At 36.6% G+C, this 17,132-nt stretch overlaps 1 protein-coding gene across 1 annotated transcript in view; it reads left to right on the forward strand.

The window, feature by feature from the left end:
• Window positions 1-16,880, forward strand: part of ERO1B (endoplasmic reticulum oxidoreductase 1 beta) — a 168,209-nt gene extending 151,329 nt beyond the window's left edge. Inside the window, 4 exon segments of the mRNA XM_053711099.1 lie at window positions 401-470; window positions 5,336-5,422; window positions 12,297-12,430; window positions 15,410-16,880. Of these exon segments, the coding sequence (XP_053567074.1) occupies window positions 401-470; window positions 5,336-5,422; window positions 12,297-12,430; window positions 15,410-15,470 (352 nt within the window). The 3' untranslated portion in view covers window positions 15,471-16,880.
• Window positions 16,881-17,132: the final 252 nt, after the last annotated feature.

Raw genomic sequence — 17,132 nt, forward strand, 5'->3', positions numbered from 1 at the left:
CCACAGCAACTTAACCTGTATATTCTTTGTATCTGTCTATAGTCCTCCCCATTTTGCATGCAACCTAATTCACTTGAGATCACCCCTTTGTGGTCGCGTCAAGCCTTTGAGCACCTTTAAAATCGCTGTTGTGGTTGTGTTTGGACTCGGCATGAACAAAGGCGCGTCCCCTATAAAAACCCGGTCACAAAGGTGCAATCTTGTTTGAAGGTCTCCTAGACAGATACAATGTTGCAAGGGAGTGGGTTCACGCTTCACATTTCAGTAATGTTAATCCAGTATCAGAAGATATTATAAGTACTTTCAATAAAAACCGTAGTCGTCGAATAGCGTAGTGGAATAGTGCACACTTTTTTAAAGTGCTAATCTTTAATTCTTTGTCTGTTTGCTTTATCCCCAGATCATTTCCAATGCACTTTGATGAGAAATCCATGTTTGCTGGGAACAAAAAGGAGGCCAAATCATTAAAGGTATTTTTTATTTTTATTTATATATTATTTTTTTTAAATTAGTACAAAATTAAAATATGTATGTATCATATATTCATGATAAAGGAACATAAATAAGAAAAAAAGATGGATTATTTGTCCTAATTTGTGATAGTGTTCTAATATTCTTTTTTTGCTAAGAAATTACGATTATGCAATTAGGATTGCAATATTCAGTGTTTAAAGGGATGTTAAACAGTGCTCCTTGAAGTATAAAAACAAAACTACAAACCATTTACTTGCACAATGAGCACATTTTTGGAACTTAAGTTGCATTCTGCCACTTCTGAGCATGAGCAAACCAGACACTGTCTCTTTAGCATTATCTGAATAGTAAACTAGCTTAAGTTATCACATATAGCTAGATAAGCCTTTCTGTAGCGACCACAGCCTCCTTGTAGGGCTGATACAGGATGTAATGGACACTGCAAAAAATGAAGTAAAAAAAAAAAAAGAAATAAAAAGGTAAAATTCTTTTGAAATAAAATAGAAATTATTGCAGTATGTATAATTCATCAAGTGTCACCCACTGCTTAGTTCATTTTTATTACAATATCCCTTTAATTATGCGTAGTAAAAAAAAGTCTACGATATACACTAAATGGCCAAAAGTATGTGGACACCTTACCATCAAACCTATATGAGCTTGTGTACATCCTATTCCAAAACCATGGGCATTAATATGGAGTTGCCCTTTCCTCTTTGCATCTATAACAGCCACAACTCTTCTTGGAAGACTTTCCATAAGATTTTGGAGCATGTCTGGGGAATTTAGACTGTTCAGCCAAAAGAGTATTTGTGAGGTCAAGCACTAGGAGAAGATCTGATTCACGATAGTCATTCCAATTCATGCCAAAGGTGTTCAACGGGGTTGAGTTCAGGGTTCTGTGTAGGCCACTCAAATTCCTCCACACCTAACTCATCAAGCCATGCCTTCATGGATGTTGCTTTGTGCTCAAGGACGCAGCCATGCTAGAACAGGAAATGGCCTTCCCCAAGCTGTTGCACAAAGTTGAAACCACCACCCAATTGTCTAAAATGTCTGTATCCTATAGCAAGATGACTATACACGAGAACTAAGGGGCCTAGCACAAACCCTGAAAAACAGCCCCAGACAATTATCCCTCCTCCACCAAACTCTACAGTAGGCACTGTGTATTCTGGCAGCTAGCTTTCTCCTGTCATCTGTCACACCCAGATTTTTGCATCAGACTGCCAGATAGACAAATGACTCGTCATTCCAGAGAACGCATTAAAAAAAAAAAAAAAGTCACTGAGCTCTTCATTACAACCCACTGTACTACCAATGGAGATTTTATGCACGTTTGCAATTGGTGTGGCTGAAACACTGAAATCAATATTTTTTAGGGTTCTCCACATACTTTTGGTCATATAGTGTACTTTCATTATTTATTTTGTCCCATTTTCTTTTAATTTAACTCTGAAAAATTAGGTCTTTCCCATTCCTATTTGAAGTGGAAATACATAACACTGCTATATTTTGTACCGTCACTGGTTGCATACTCCAGCAACCCATTTCTAAGATGCATGTGAAAGATCTCCATGCTAAGTTCTGGATTTGCACAGCTCTTAGTGAGGTGATCTTTTACAAGTATCAATCTGGCACCGAAAATAACCTAAGTCCATGAACGTCCACCTACCTAACAAAGCTGCTAAAATGCCCATGCCTAAATTTGAACTGTCGCTACATTATAGAAATGCTACAACATGGCATCACCCACTGCTTTACACTTAATTGTTTAAGGGCCAGATTACAAATGGATCGCTAAATATTGCTTTCTTGAAAGTGATATTATCACTCCACTTAGTAATACCAGCGCACATTAATGTGCGCTGGTATTAAGTTGTCAGCAATGCGAGCCTCGTTCTGATGCCGTCAGACAGCATCAGAACCTTAGCACAGCGCAGAGACGGCAGCAAATATTAATGTATATGTTAATATACATATATATTTATGTGTTAAAAGGACAATCTAGTCAAAAATAAACTTTCAAGATTCAGATAGGGCATGTAATTTTAAACAATTTTCCAATTTACTTTTATCACCAATTTTGCTTTGTTTTCTTGGTATTCTTAGTTGAAAGCTAAACCTAGGAGGTTCATATGCTAATTTCTAAGCCCTTGAAGGCCGCCTCTTCTCTCAGGGCATGTTGACAGCTTTTCACCACTAGAGGGTGTTAGTTCATGTGTGTTATATAGATAACACTGCTCATGCACGTGGAGTTCCTGTGTGCCATCACTGATTGGCTAAAATGCATGTCTGTCAAAAGAACTGAAATAAGGGGGCAGTTTGCAGAGGCTTAGATAATAGATAAACACAGAGGTAAAAAGTTTATTTATATAACTGTGTTGGTTATGCAAAACTAGGGAATGGGTAATAAAGGGATTATCTATCTTTTAAAACAATACAAATTCTGGTGTAGACTGTCCCTTTAAAGGGACAGTCAACACCAGAATTTTTGTTGTTTTAAAAGATAGATAATCCCTTAATTACGCATTCCCCAATTTTACCAATTTTGGTATCTTTATTTTAAAGGCAGGAATTTATGTTTAGATGCCGGCCCATTTTTGGTGAACATCCTGGGTTGTCCTTGCTGACTGGACAGCACCAATAAACAAGTGCTGTCCATGGTTCTGAACCACAAATTGGCTGGCTCCTTAAAGGACACTGTACCCAAACATTTTCTTTCGTGATTCAGATTGAGCATGAGATTTTAAGCAACTTTCTAATTTACTCCTATTATCAAATTTTCTTCATTCTCTTGGTATCTTTATTTGAATTGCAAGAATGTAAGTTTAGATTTTTGGTGAACAACCTGGGTTGTCCTTGCTGATTGGTGGATAAATTCATCCACCAATAAAAAAAGTGCTGTCCAGAGTACTGAAACCAAAAAAAAGCTTAGATGCCTTCTTTTTCAAATAATGATAGCAAGAGAACGAAGAAAAATTGATAATAGGAGTAAATTAGAAAGTTGCTTAAAATTGCATGCTCTTTCTGTATTACAAAAGAAAAAATTTGGGTTCAGTGTCCCTTTAGCTTAGATGCCTTCTTTTTCAAATAAAGAAAGCAAGAGAACAAAGAAAAATTGATAATAGGAGTAAATTAGAAAGTTGCTTAAAATTGCTTGCTCTATATGAATCACAAAAGAAAAAATTTGGGTTCAGTGTCCCTTTAATCTTATCCAAGCGAGGTTTCTCTTATTCAGTCATAGATGCCTTAATTCAGGCGCGTAAGCCAGTAACTAGGAAAATTTACCATAAGATATGGCGCAAATATCTTTATTGGTGTGAATCCGAGGGCTACTCATGGAGTAGGGTTAGGATTCCCAGGATTTTGTCTTTTCTCCAAGAAGAATTGGTTATCAGCGAGTTCCCTAAGGGGTCAGACCTCTGCCTTTTCTTTCTTTTTGTCAGGCGTTGATTAGAATCAGGCCTGTATTTAAACCAATTGCTCCTCCATGGAGTTTGAATTTTGTTCTTAAAGTTCTTCAAGGGGTTCCGTTTGAACCTATGCATTCCATAGATATTAAGTTATTATCTTGGAAAGTTTTGTTTCTTGTTGCCATTTCTTCTGCTCGGAGAGTGTCTAAGCTTTCGGCATTACAATATAATTCTCCTTACCTTATTTTTCATTCGGATAAGGTGGTTTTACGTACTAAACTTGGTTTTCTTCCTAAAGTTGTTTCAGACGAGAACATTAATCAGGAAATTGTTGTTACTTCCTTGTGTCCTAATCTTCCTTCTCAGAAGGAACGACTGCTACACAATTTGGATGTAGTCCGTGCTTTAAAATTTTACTTACAAGCGACTAAGAACTTTCGTCAATCGTCTTCTCTATTTGTCATTTTTTCGGGAAAACGTAAGGGTCAGAAAGCTACGGCTACCTCTCTTTCTTTTTGGCTGAAGAGTATCATCCCTTTTGCATAGGAGACTGCTGGACAGCAGCCTCCTGAAAAAATTATGGCTCATTCCACTAGGGCTGTTGCTTCCTCATGGGCATTCAAAAATGATGCTTCTGTTGAACAGATTTGCAAGGCTGCAACTTTGTCCTCTCTTCACACTTTTTCTAAATTTTACAAATTTGATACTTTTGCCTCGGCTGAGGCTGTTTTTGGGAGAAAGGTTCTTCAAGCAGTGGTGCCTTCCGTTTAGGTTTCCTGTCTTGTCCCTCCCTTTTCATCTGTGTACTATAGCTTTGGTATTGTATCCCACAAGTAAGGATGAAATCCGTGGACCCATCGTGTCCTTAAAAAGAAAATAAAATTTATGCTTACCTGATAAATGTGTTTCTTTTTAGACACAATGAGTCCACTGCCCGCCCTGTTCTATGAGACAGGTTATTGTTTTTTGTTAAACTTCAGACACCTCTGCACCTTGGCTTTTCCTTTCTCTTCCTAACTTCGGTCGAATGACTGGAGTGGGAGGGAAGGGAGGAGCTATATATACAGCTCTGCTGTGGTGCTCTTTGCCTCCTCCTGCTGACCAGGAGGCGTAATTCCACAAGTAAGGATGAAATCCGTGCACTCATCGTGTCTAAAAAGAAACAAATTTATCAGGTCGCATAAATTTTTCTTTTGTATGGACATTGCCTTTAAAAGGGCATTCAGCTTTGATTTGATCTCTGATTCATTTTATAAGCGCCAATTGCTACTTCAAGCTCGCGGTAGCAATAACCAGCCACTTCTTGCACGCCAACTAGTGCTCCACTTGTAATCTAGCCCTGAATATTTAAGCTACTAATATAATATAAAAATATTTACTCACTCACTTGTTAATATGTTGGTGCTGATTTTTTTTTTATACAAGTCTTTACATAATTTTTGCAGGAAGAATTTCGTCTGCATTTTAAGAACATTTCGCGAATAATGGACTGTGTCGGCTGTGATAAATGCAGATTATGGGGTAAACTACAGGTAAGTGTATTCATCCTTTTTTTTTTCTCTCTTCCAAAATATGTATAATGTAAAAGCCCAGCTGTCCTATAAATCACCTTCATGCAAAGTGATCTATAACATTTGACATCTAGTGTAGAGGACACGCTACCCAGACATCTGGTCCATTATTGCCTGTGTTATATTATAATCTGCTACCTCTGACTGAGCATGCTCTGTAGTACATATTCGCACTCCACATATGATATATAGGAATGTGAGGAATGCGATTATGTAATTCAGCAGCATGCGCACTGAGAGGTAGCAGATTCTGACAAGGAAGTTGTCCTGTCGGACTAAATGTGCGCATGTGCTGTTCAATCACTTATAATGTATGTGGGACGATGAAAGCGTGTCCTGCACACATTTATTTATATATATATATATATATATATATATATATATATGGGCAAAAAAATTTCGCAATTTTCTTATAAATGACTATAACACCTTAATTTTGCATTAAAAAGTTTATTTAACACTACAGAATCTTAATGTGCATGTTTCTCAATGCGCAATACACTCTTGAAGCATAAAAATACAAAACAAAAAATAGTTAAAATAAAATATGCTGCCTGTGATGTGATTAAATAGTAGTCACTAGCCAGTTAGTAGGTCTTATGACACACAACATTGTCAAGTGTTTTTGGAAAGTCATTCTAACTGTGGACAGTGGTATGATTAACATATGAAGCAGTGTAAGCCACATACACACACACACACACACACACATATATATATATATATATTTTTATTTTTTTATTTTATTTTTTTAAACATTTTAATTTGACTGAAAATGAGCCCTGCTCGTTGTGCAGGAATCCAATAAAGGCATATAGCAGTAGGGGTGGGGGGCTGCTCCTTTCAGAAATGCTGTGCCTGGCTGATATCAAATACATTGTAGATGCAGTTAAGTTAACCCAGCAGCAGAGGGGAATGCATTTTTAGCCTTTTTGGCAGCCGTGGGGTTAACTGCATCTGCTATGTATTTGAGTAGTTTCTCAGAGAGCAGGAGATTGTGTGTGAGGTTCCATAATGATTACGTAACCTAAGTTTCAGATTGCAGAGGTCCCTAGGGGGAAATATAAGTACCTCCTCACATCTCCTGCATGGGCTCTGCTTTTAGATTTCAATAGCTTGATCAGATGCTGAGATCACAAACAGAAAGTGAAACAGACATTTCTTTCATGTAATTAGCAAGAGTCCATGAGCTAGTGACGTATAGGATATACATTCCTACCAGGAGGGGCAAAGTTTCCCAAACCTCAAAATGCCTATAAATACACCCCTCACCACACCCACAATTCAGTTTTATAAACTTTGCCTCCCGTGGAGGTGGTGAAGTAAGTTTGTGCTAGATTCTACGTTGATATGCGCTTCGCAGCAGGCTGGAGCCCGGTTTTCCTCTCAGTGTGCAGTGAATGTCAGAGGGATGTGAAGAGAGTATTGCCTATTTGAATTCAATGGTCTCCTTCTACGGGATCTATTTCATAGGTTCTCTGTTATCGGTCGTAGAGATTCATCTCTTACCTCCCTTTTCAGATTGACGATATACTCTTATATACCATTACCTCTACTGATTCTCGTTTCAGTACTGGTTTGGCTTTCTACTACATGTAGATGAGTGTCCTGGGGTAAGTAAGTCTTATTTTTGTGACACTAAGCTATGGTTGGGCACTTTTATATAAAGTTCTAAATATATGTATTCAAACATTTATTTGCCTTGATTCAGGATGATCAATATTCCTTATTTCAGACAGTCAGTTTCATTATTGGGATAATGCATATGAATAAATCTCCTTTTCTGATTTTTCATCAGGATAAGGCGGTGTTGCGGACTTCATTTAAATTTTTACCTAAAGTTGTGAATTCTAACAACATTAGTAGAGAAATTGTGGTTCCTTCATTGTGTCCTAATCCTAAGAATTCTAAGGAAAGATCGTTACATTCTTTGGATGTAGTTAGAGCTTTGAAATATTATGTTGAAGCTACTAAAGATTTCCGAAAGACTTCTAGTCTATTTGTTATCTTTTCTGGTTCCAGGAAAGGTCAGAAGGCCTCTGCCATTTCTTTGGCGTCTTGGTTAAAGTCTTTGATTCATCATGCTTATGTCGAGTCGGGTAAAACTCCGCCTCAAAAGATTTCAGCTCATTCTACTAGGTCAGTTTCTACTTCCTGGGCGTTTAGGAATGAAGCTTTGGTTGATCAGATTTGCAAAGCAGCAACTTGGTCTTCTTTGCATACTTTTTTTTTTTAATTCGTTTTTATTAAAGGAATCAGGAGAGTACAACATTTCCATGTTACATAGACATTAAACTCAGCATACAGACAATTATACAATTGTGTGGATTACATTATCGCTGTTAAATGTTCAAGAAATAGTATTGCGGGGTTGACAGATTTCCTAGGCAGTGTCCACTGTTCATATTTCAGGTGATCATAACATTTCCGTGTTACATAGACATTAAACTCGATATACAGACAATTATACAATTGTGTGGTTTACATGACCGCTGTTAAATGTTCAAGGAACAATGTTGCAGGGTTGATCAATCTCAGAGGTAGTGTCTATTGACCATATTTCAAGTCATGGTTTGCGAGTGTACACCCAATTCCTAAAGGTTTTTCCAATTTTAAACAATATAAATTAACTTAACTATATACATACATACATACACGTTGACCAAGAAGTCGTTAGCTATTTTACCATGAACATCCCTGTGAGGAAGAGCGGGGGGGGGAGAGGAAGGGAAAAGAAGAAAAAAAAAATAAAATAAAAAAATTGAATTGTTTGTTGTCATGTGTGGGTCCGATCCGAACACCCCATTGAATTTTAGCGTTTCATTCCCCTCTCCCTCCTAGAATAACATCACTTCAAAGGGTACCTGATCCTGTGCGTCCCATCCCTCTTCCCATATTTATTTGTAGCATTGTTTCCAGATGAGCAAAAGGTTTTAGTACTTGATTTCGAATACTTGAGTCTAGCGTGTCTAAGAAGGGGCTCCACTTCCGAAGGAAGGGACGTAGCCTGTGCTTTGTGTCAAGTCTAACGTCATATTGCTCCACAAAGAGTTGTTTATACAACAGGTGTTTTAGTTGCGCCATTGTTGGTGCTTGCCTTGTCAGCCATCTCTTGAGAATACATTGCCTGGCTAATATTGTGTATAGTGTGAGGAATTTGTGTATTGTCTTATGTGCGTCATCCCATTTCAGCATAAAGATCTCTGCCTCTGTGAACACTATCTCAGTCTGTAGGGTAACTCTGAGCCAGTATTGACACTGGTCCCAGAACCTCCTAATCTTCGGGCAGCTAAAGAAGTAGTGTTGGAATGATGGAGCCGTGGCTCCGCATTTAACACAACAGTCTGGGATTTTCTTGTCCCATTTAGATAGTCTATGTGGAGTGATATAATCCATGTGTAGGATCCTAACCTGTGCCTCTCTATGTGATATCGCCAGTGTCGCTTGTTGTGTGCGTTCTAAACTCTCTTTAATGTCCTGTTTCGTCAATTCTATTGAGCAGTTGTTATTGTACTTCATCAATATGTCATCTAGGATCTGAGCCTCTTTCTGTTGTATTAATCGGGTGTAGATGTGGGACAGTGAGAAGATCCCGGCCCTGAACAGCGTCTGTGCGATTGCGAAAGGCGGCGCCACCCAGAACCCTGCTCTAGAGGACTGCATCGACACCACATAGTGGCGCAACTGCAAGTAGGCGTAGAAATGTTTGTTCGAGAAGTGGTATTTGGCTCTCAGTTCTTGAAATGATCGTACCGTGTTCTGCAGCGGGTCTAGAACATCTCCAATCATTGTTAAGCCAGTTCTACTCCAGAGTCGGAATGGCTCTTGGTCATTCCCTGCAGGGAATTCTGGGTTTCCCATTATCGGGATGAATTTGGGTGTGGGTGTATCAGTCTTTAAGTATTTATGGATTTTTTGCCATGCCTTTAAGGGATCCGCATACATCATATTGTTGTATACCTCAGATGGAAGCGTCTTACCACTACCATAGGGCAGATAGGATAGCGCAATAGGCGCCACCTTTGCTCCTTCAAGTCTAGTTTCACTGAAGTGCCCTGTGCCTAGTTGCCAGTCTATGACCAGTCTGGCTAATGCCGCCCAGTTGTATAGTCTGATGTTCGGCAGGCCCAACCCTCCTGCTGCGTATGGGAGATGGAGTTTTTCCATCGATATTCTCGGTTTGCCTCTTTTCCAGATGAATTGGGACAGTGCTCGAGTAAGTAACTGTGTGTCCGTTTTATTCATGAGAAATGGCAGCATAAGCAAGGGGTATAGTATTTTGGGCAACACTGTCATTTTGACCAGGTTGACCCGGCCCGATAGCCCTAGGGGGAGATTATCCCAGTTGGATAACTGGGAAGACAGTTGGGTGCATTTCTCCGAAATATTTAGTCTATAGATTTTTGTGGGGTCCCTATGCAGATGAATGCCTAGGTATGTCAGTCTGTCTGCTACTTCCACAAAAGGGAAGTCGTGTGTAGAGTGTGGATGTTTACTAAGCCACAATACTTCGGATTTGGTGGCATTTATCCTGTACCCAGAGAAGGTACCAAAGTCGGCAATCGTCTGGAGGATGTTGGGTACGTGTGTTTGTGGAGAGTCCACAAATAGCAGCATATCGTCTGCATATAGTGCAAGGTGGAGGGGGATGCCTTTTATTACAATTCCTGGGAAAGTGTGTCTAAGCTTTATCGCCAGCGGTTCCAGCGCTAGGTTGAACAGCAGCGGGGATAGGGGGCATCCTTGCCTGGTGCCCCTTTGTAGGGGAAAGTCATCTGAGAAGATTCCATTAGCGAGGATTTGTGCCACCGGTGTGTTATAAATTTTACCCAGTACATTCAAGAATGGGCCATCAAAGCCGAACCTATGTAGTGAGTCCATCAAATGTGGCCATTCTACCCTATCGAAGGCCTTCTCCGCGTCCAGAGACAGCAGGAAGGCCTCCGATGATTCCGGTGCTGTACCACTCCCCCTCGCCGACCAGTAGTGTTCTATGACATGGAGCACCCTACGGAGGTTTACCACCGAGGTGCGCTTGAATACAAAACCAGTCTGATCCGAGTGGATCAGATCTGGTAATATGGTCTTTAGCCTATTCGCCATGATCTTTGTGAATAGCTTATAGTCCACGTTTAAGAGCGATATCGGTCTGTAGGACTCTGGTAATGAGTGATCTTTGCCAGGCTTGGGGATTAATGTAATGTGGGCCGCCGTGAACTCTTTGGAGGGAAGCGCATCTGTTAGTATCAGGGTGTTAAACACCCTGGTGAGCGTGGAGGCTAACTGTGGTTGCAGGGCTTTGTAGAATTCTTTGCATACTTTTATTAAAGTCTACCATTTTGATGTGTTTTCTTCTTCTGAAGCAGTTTTTGGTAGAAAAGTACTTCAGGCAGCTGTTTCAGTTTGATTCTTCTGCTTATAATTTCAGTTTTTTTCATTATAAGATTTAAACTTTATTTTGGAGTGTGGATTATTTTTCAGCGGAATTGGCTGTCTTTATTTTATCCCTCCCTCTCTAGTGACTCTTGCGTGGAAGTTCCACATCTTGGGTATCTGCTATCCCATATGTCACTAGCTCATGGACTCTTGCTAATTACATGAAAGAAAACATAATTTATGTAAGAACTTACCTGATAAATTCATTTCTTTCATATTAGCAAGAGTCCATGAGGCCCACCCTTTTTTGTGGTGGTTATGATTTTTTGTATAAAGCACAATTATTCCAATTCCTTATTCTTTATGCTTTCGCACTTTTTTCTTATCACCCCACTTCTTGGCTATTCGTTAAACTGAATTGTGGGTGTGTTGAGGGGTGTATTTATAGGCATTTTGAGGTTTGGGAAACTTTGCCCCTCCTGGTAGGAATGTATATCCCATACGTCACTAGCTCATGGACTCTTGCTAATATGAAAGAAATGAATTTATCAGGTAAGTTCTTACATAAATTATGTTTTTACAAATGTGTGCTAAAAACAACCACTAGATGGAGCTGGTTTGCAAGAAATCACATACAAATAATGCAGTACGGCCACTTCCGAGGTTTTTTTTTCTTTCTAAGCAAAAACTCGCGACCTCTCACGGTTTTTAAATCGCAGCAATTAATTGCGGTTTAAAACCGAAACCGTGAAAAATCGTGCAGCCCTAATATATATAATATATACCATAATATTAACCATCTTTTGCCTGATTTCACATGAATTCTACATTATATAATGTGTGCAGGACACCCATTCATCGTCCTGCACACATAAGTGATTGAACAGCGCATGCGCACACTGCTGATTTACAGAATCACATTCCACACATTCCTATTTAACATAAGTGGAGTGTGATTACGTAATACAGAGTATGCGCAGTCAGAAGTAGCAGATTCTGACAAAGGAGCAAAATTTGATAGAACACCTGCAATAAATGTTACCATTATATATTGTGTTAATGTTAAAAGGTCTTAGGAATCTGCTGGCACTCTACAAATAATAATAATACAGTTACCATTAACATGATACTGTGTCAAATATTGACAAAGATAATTTAACTTATAAATATATATATATTAGTGCTGCGGAATCTGTTGGCGCTCTACAAATAACCGATAATAATAATATTCTACAATCCTCTTGTTTACTGCTTCATTAAAATGGTGGCATATTTGTGTGTGTGTGTATGTGTATATATATATATATATATATATATATATATATATATATATATATATATATATATATATATATATATATATATAGTTTTCTAGTTCCTTTAATACATTTTGTATAAATTTATGAATGGTTATTTTGTGTTGTACTATTTTGATGATGTTTTTATGTGTTGTCCCTAGACGCAGGGGTTAGGGACAGCTCTGAAAATTTTGTTTTCTGAGAGAGAAATTCAAAACCTTCCAGACAACAGTCCTTCAAAAGGATTTCAGCTAACAAGGCAGGAAATTGTTGCACTAATAAATGCTTTTGGAAGGTATGTTTTTTTGGTTATACCATCTTGAAGTCTAAGTACAAACATAGCCTCTCTGAATGTGTATCAATATGCTTAAGTAGACCAAAAAAAATGAATATTAACCATTGAAGGGTAAACAAATAAAAGCAATAATATTCTTTTATCAGTGCAGGAACATCCCTTTTAAAGAAGAACAAGCTGTAATATATTTTATAATGCCCTCTTCTAGATGCAACATAGTAAGCAAATGACTTATGTGTCCACTTAAACATGGCTCCTAACTAGGCTGACCATATTGCCGCTTTAAAAAGGGACACATATGAAAAATACATATGTCAGGGCTGTTTAAAGAAATGGTTTTGTATAATAACGCTCACATATGTATTTTTCATATGTGTTCCTTCTTAAAGCAGCAATATGGTCAGCCTACTCCTAACCCACTTCCTTAATTTTCTGCATATATTGGTACCATTTGCTATAGAACTGTATTGCATGTAATGACCTGTTCCAGCCTTGAGTCATGGCTGCTTTTAAAGGGACATGAAACACCACATTTTTCGTTCATGATTTAGGTAGAACATACAATTTTAAACAACTTTCCAGTTTACTTCTATTATCAAATGTGCTTTATTCTCTTGGTATCATTTGTTAAAAGAGCAGCAATGCACTACTGGTTTCTGACTGAACACATAGGTGAGCCAATGACAATCAGTATATATATGCAGCCACCAATCAGCAGCTAGAACCTAGGTTCTTTGCTGCTCCTGAGCTTACCAAGATACATCTTTCAACAAATGATAACTAGAGATCAAAAAGCAAATTAAATAATACAAGTACATTGGAAAGTTGTTTAAAATTGTATGCTCTGTCTGAATCATAAATGTCTAATTATGACTTTACTGTCCCTTTTAAGTTTTGGCCATTTTGATATTGCAAGGTAATGGTTAATATAATCTTCTAAAGCGCTATGGTTGTCTCTACTATAGTCCTGTATTATAATATATTAGTTCATTATCGTGCTCATCACTTTGTATCCATTGTAAGACAAATGACACTTCCTCAAAATAAGCCTCTAGTTTGTCATTTTACAGTAATGCTGTGGCTAACATAACTTTTTATTTAAATGAGACCACAGAAACCAAACTATTTTTAAGTTCTTTATTTGATTATTAGTTTATTTTCCTCTTCAAATACAGTCACCCATAAACCTTCTAACAATCCCATAAGGAACCAAGTTTATCCCTTTAATTTCTGTTTTGAACAAAACTATTTTGCTGCACTTCTCAAAATATATAATGTATTAAAATATTTACAAACAAGATAACAAACCGTAAACAAAAGATAGGAGGGGGAAGCTTTAAAGGGACACTAAACCCAAAAATTTTCTTTCATGATTCAGCTAGAGAATACAATTTCAAAGAACTTTCCAATTTACTTCTATCATCTAATTTGCTTCATTCTTTAGATATTCTTTGTTGAAGAAATAGTTGTGCACATGGGTGAGCCAATCAAACGAGGCATCTATGTGCAACCACCAATCAGCAACTACTGAGCCTATCTAGATATGCTTTTCAGCAGAGGATATCAAGAGAATGAAGCAATTTAGATAATAGAAGTAAATTAGAAAGTTGTTTAAAATCACATACTCTTTCTAAATCCTGAAAGAAAAAATTTGGGTTTCATGACCCTTTAAGTTAGACATCACAGGAACAAGAGCTTAATCAACCATAAATAGTAGTTTTATGCAACTTTTAATTGCTAATTACCAAAATCTCTGTGGTGAGAACCTATAGGTTTGTTCCCAACATAATATCCCTTTCATCAGATATTTACAAGCAATTCTATTATATACCAAGTTATTAGAGTGCCTATTAAGCAACCTTTGTTCTTATGCATCATTGCATAGTGTATAATGCCATATACAGTAAATTACAAACAGGAAGAATGTTAGGTGCCTATCATTAGAATCAACACATTCTAGCCATTTACAAAATGACTGATGTCTCAATCATGATTCAGTCATGTAGGGAATCTTATTTATGTCTCATTGGAATTTCCACTAAACAACTCTTGTCTAATTTTTTTAGTTCCATCCCCTCATTTTGTAAGTCTGTATACACGTTCTATTCACAGAAACCTGAAATATTGAATGCCACAATTTATGAAATGTAAAGCTACAACGTTAGTAATATATCATCTTTAGTTTTGAGATGATCAATAATCTTTTGTTTGAGACTGTGTTTTACTGTACAAAACAGTATTGGCAAATAATTAGATAAATAACTTATATAGTGGTCCATTTAATAGAGGAATTAATCAAAAACTCAATTTCTGCAATGGAAGATTTAAAATTTGGTCCCAAAATGGATACTCCACAGGGATTTCAATTTCTATTTTCCTTTTTATTGAACCATGCTAAAGGGATACTTAACCCAAAAAAAATCTTTAATGATTCAGAAAGAGCAGCGACTTTCTAATTTACTCCTATTATAAATGTTGTCTTTGTTCTCTTGCTATCTTTATTTGAAAAGCAAGAATGTAAGCTTAGGAGCCGGACCATTTTTGGTTCAGCACCTGGGTTGCGCTTGCTGATTGGTGGCTAAATGTAGCCACCAATCATCAAGCGCTATCCAGGGTTCTGAACCAAAAATGGGCTGGATTCTAAGCTTTCATTCCACCTTTTCAAACAAGATAGCAAGAGAACAAAGAAAAATTTTATAATAGGAGGAAATTAGAAATTTGCTTAAAATTGCATGCTCTATCTAAATCGTCAAAGAAACATTAAAAAAAAGGTGTCTTTCTAAAATTCTTGGAGGGACCTTGTAGAACTGATGAGACTTCTTAGATAATCTTACCAGAGCTTTAGATTATTGTACTCAGGGTATGAGGTAGTAAAGATGGCAAAAGTATGTTTTGGCACTAAACACAATTTACCATATATCAGTCTATTTTTACTGTTAAAAAGAATAATATATTGAAATGTGTTTTTCCGTTTTGCAGGCTTTCAACTAGTATCAAAGAACTTCAGACTTTTAAGCACCTATTACATGATAATAGGTAATTGGAGGGCTGCATTCCATTTTCTCCCATCATTCTTTGTACTTTTACTATAACCTGCGGAGATGACACATTTAACCACCACCAGTGATGGAGCAAAAGAAGATATTTTTGAAAGTCATATGTTCTGTTTTTTTGTTTTTTACGCAAAGCATTGTAAAAGCACCATTCTTATACCATGTTTTAAATGTTTCTTTTTACTCTCTCAAATAATCCTTTATTGCTTATCATTGTATTGTGAAAGATAAATTTCTAAAATACTTGAAAACAAAATTTCATTTAAGGGATAATGATATTCGTTAAAAAAAGGTTTTCATCAATCTGCAGCAACTACATGAGAGCCATGTAAATTGAGTGCCAAGGGGGAAAAAAAAATATTGCGGGTAACTGTTGGTTGATTTTTTTTTTATATGGCAACACAGGAAGCAGGATGTTATATATTAATATTTATGATGCATTTTACTTTTTTTTTTTTATATATATATATAAAATAGTTAAATTATTGCTCAGCGTTTACTGCAGGAAACATATTCCTTTCATATTAATGAACCTATTTTTTTTTTATTATTAAGAAGCATAATTTAACATAACATTAACCATATCATAAGGAAATTATCTGGATAAATGTTTGCACATATAGTGCAATAAACTAAATAATTTAAAGATTAATTGATTAAGAGCTGTGATTTAATACTGGCCACTCCTCGGTCTTATCCCGGATAGTGTTAGAATATTATTAATGAAATAAAAGCGCAAGTTATTTCCAATTAATTCCTTTTGATGGACCAAACAATTGGAGACCCTGTACCTCAATCTCTCATCAGAAGATTATTATATATTGGTCTATTAAACTGTTTTGTTTTGTTTTTTAATATTTTAAGGATAGAAAAAAAAAACAAGATTAAGGTGGTTGGATTACTGTAAAACTGTAAGCAAATCTGACTTTTTGCTGTTACAAAAACTATCTTACTGCTGTGATATATTCTGATAAAAAAACTCTTAAACTGCTTAAAATGATATGTTGCAGGCTGCCTTCGATTGCAAAAATATTTAAAACATTTTTTTTATTTTTTTTGTTTCTATGCTCTATAAATCATCTTTAGCTATGTTAAAACAAAAACGGGTTTGTCCTTGCAAACTGTGAATGATTTGTATCATTCAAACGAATTCAGATATTTATATTACATTTTCCTGAATATTTTCAGAAAATTGTCTTTAATAAGTCACCACTAAATAGGTCTTCAGAAGAACACTGTAATATATTGTAGTTAATAGCTACTAAGTGGTGAATGCCATGTAATTATTTACTGAAAATGTTTACACAACCTTGTTAAGACTTGTATATAATGATAAATCTTTGAAAGTTGTTAATTATTTTTACAATAAAGTGCGCTTAAAAATTCTTGAAAACAAATGTAGTTTTTATTTTATATCTTTTTATTGACAATTCAGAGTAAATACAAACTAACCGAAATAATCCATTGGTATATTGGAAAAATGCAAAATAAATCATAAAGAATTATATCGTTATGGTATAACTTAGAGGTATTCAATAATGAAAAGAAAGCAAAATAAAAAAGACAAACTGACGATTGATGTGCCTGATCTTGGAGTGGAAAAACAAAAACACCATCAACGGTCACTAATTTCCTCAAAGAGCTGAAGT

Source organism: Bombina bombina, chromosome 4 (assembly GCF_027579735.1).
Source record: "Bombina bombina isolate aBomBom1 chromosome 4, aBomBom1.pri, whole genome shotgun sequence".
Lineage (NCBI taxonomy): Eukaryota > Metazoa > Chordata > Amphibia > Anura > Bombinatoridae > Bombina > Bombina bombina.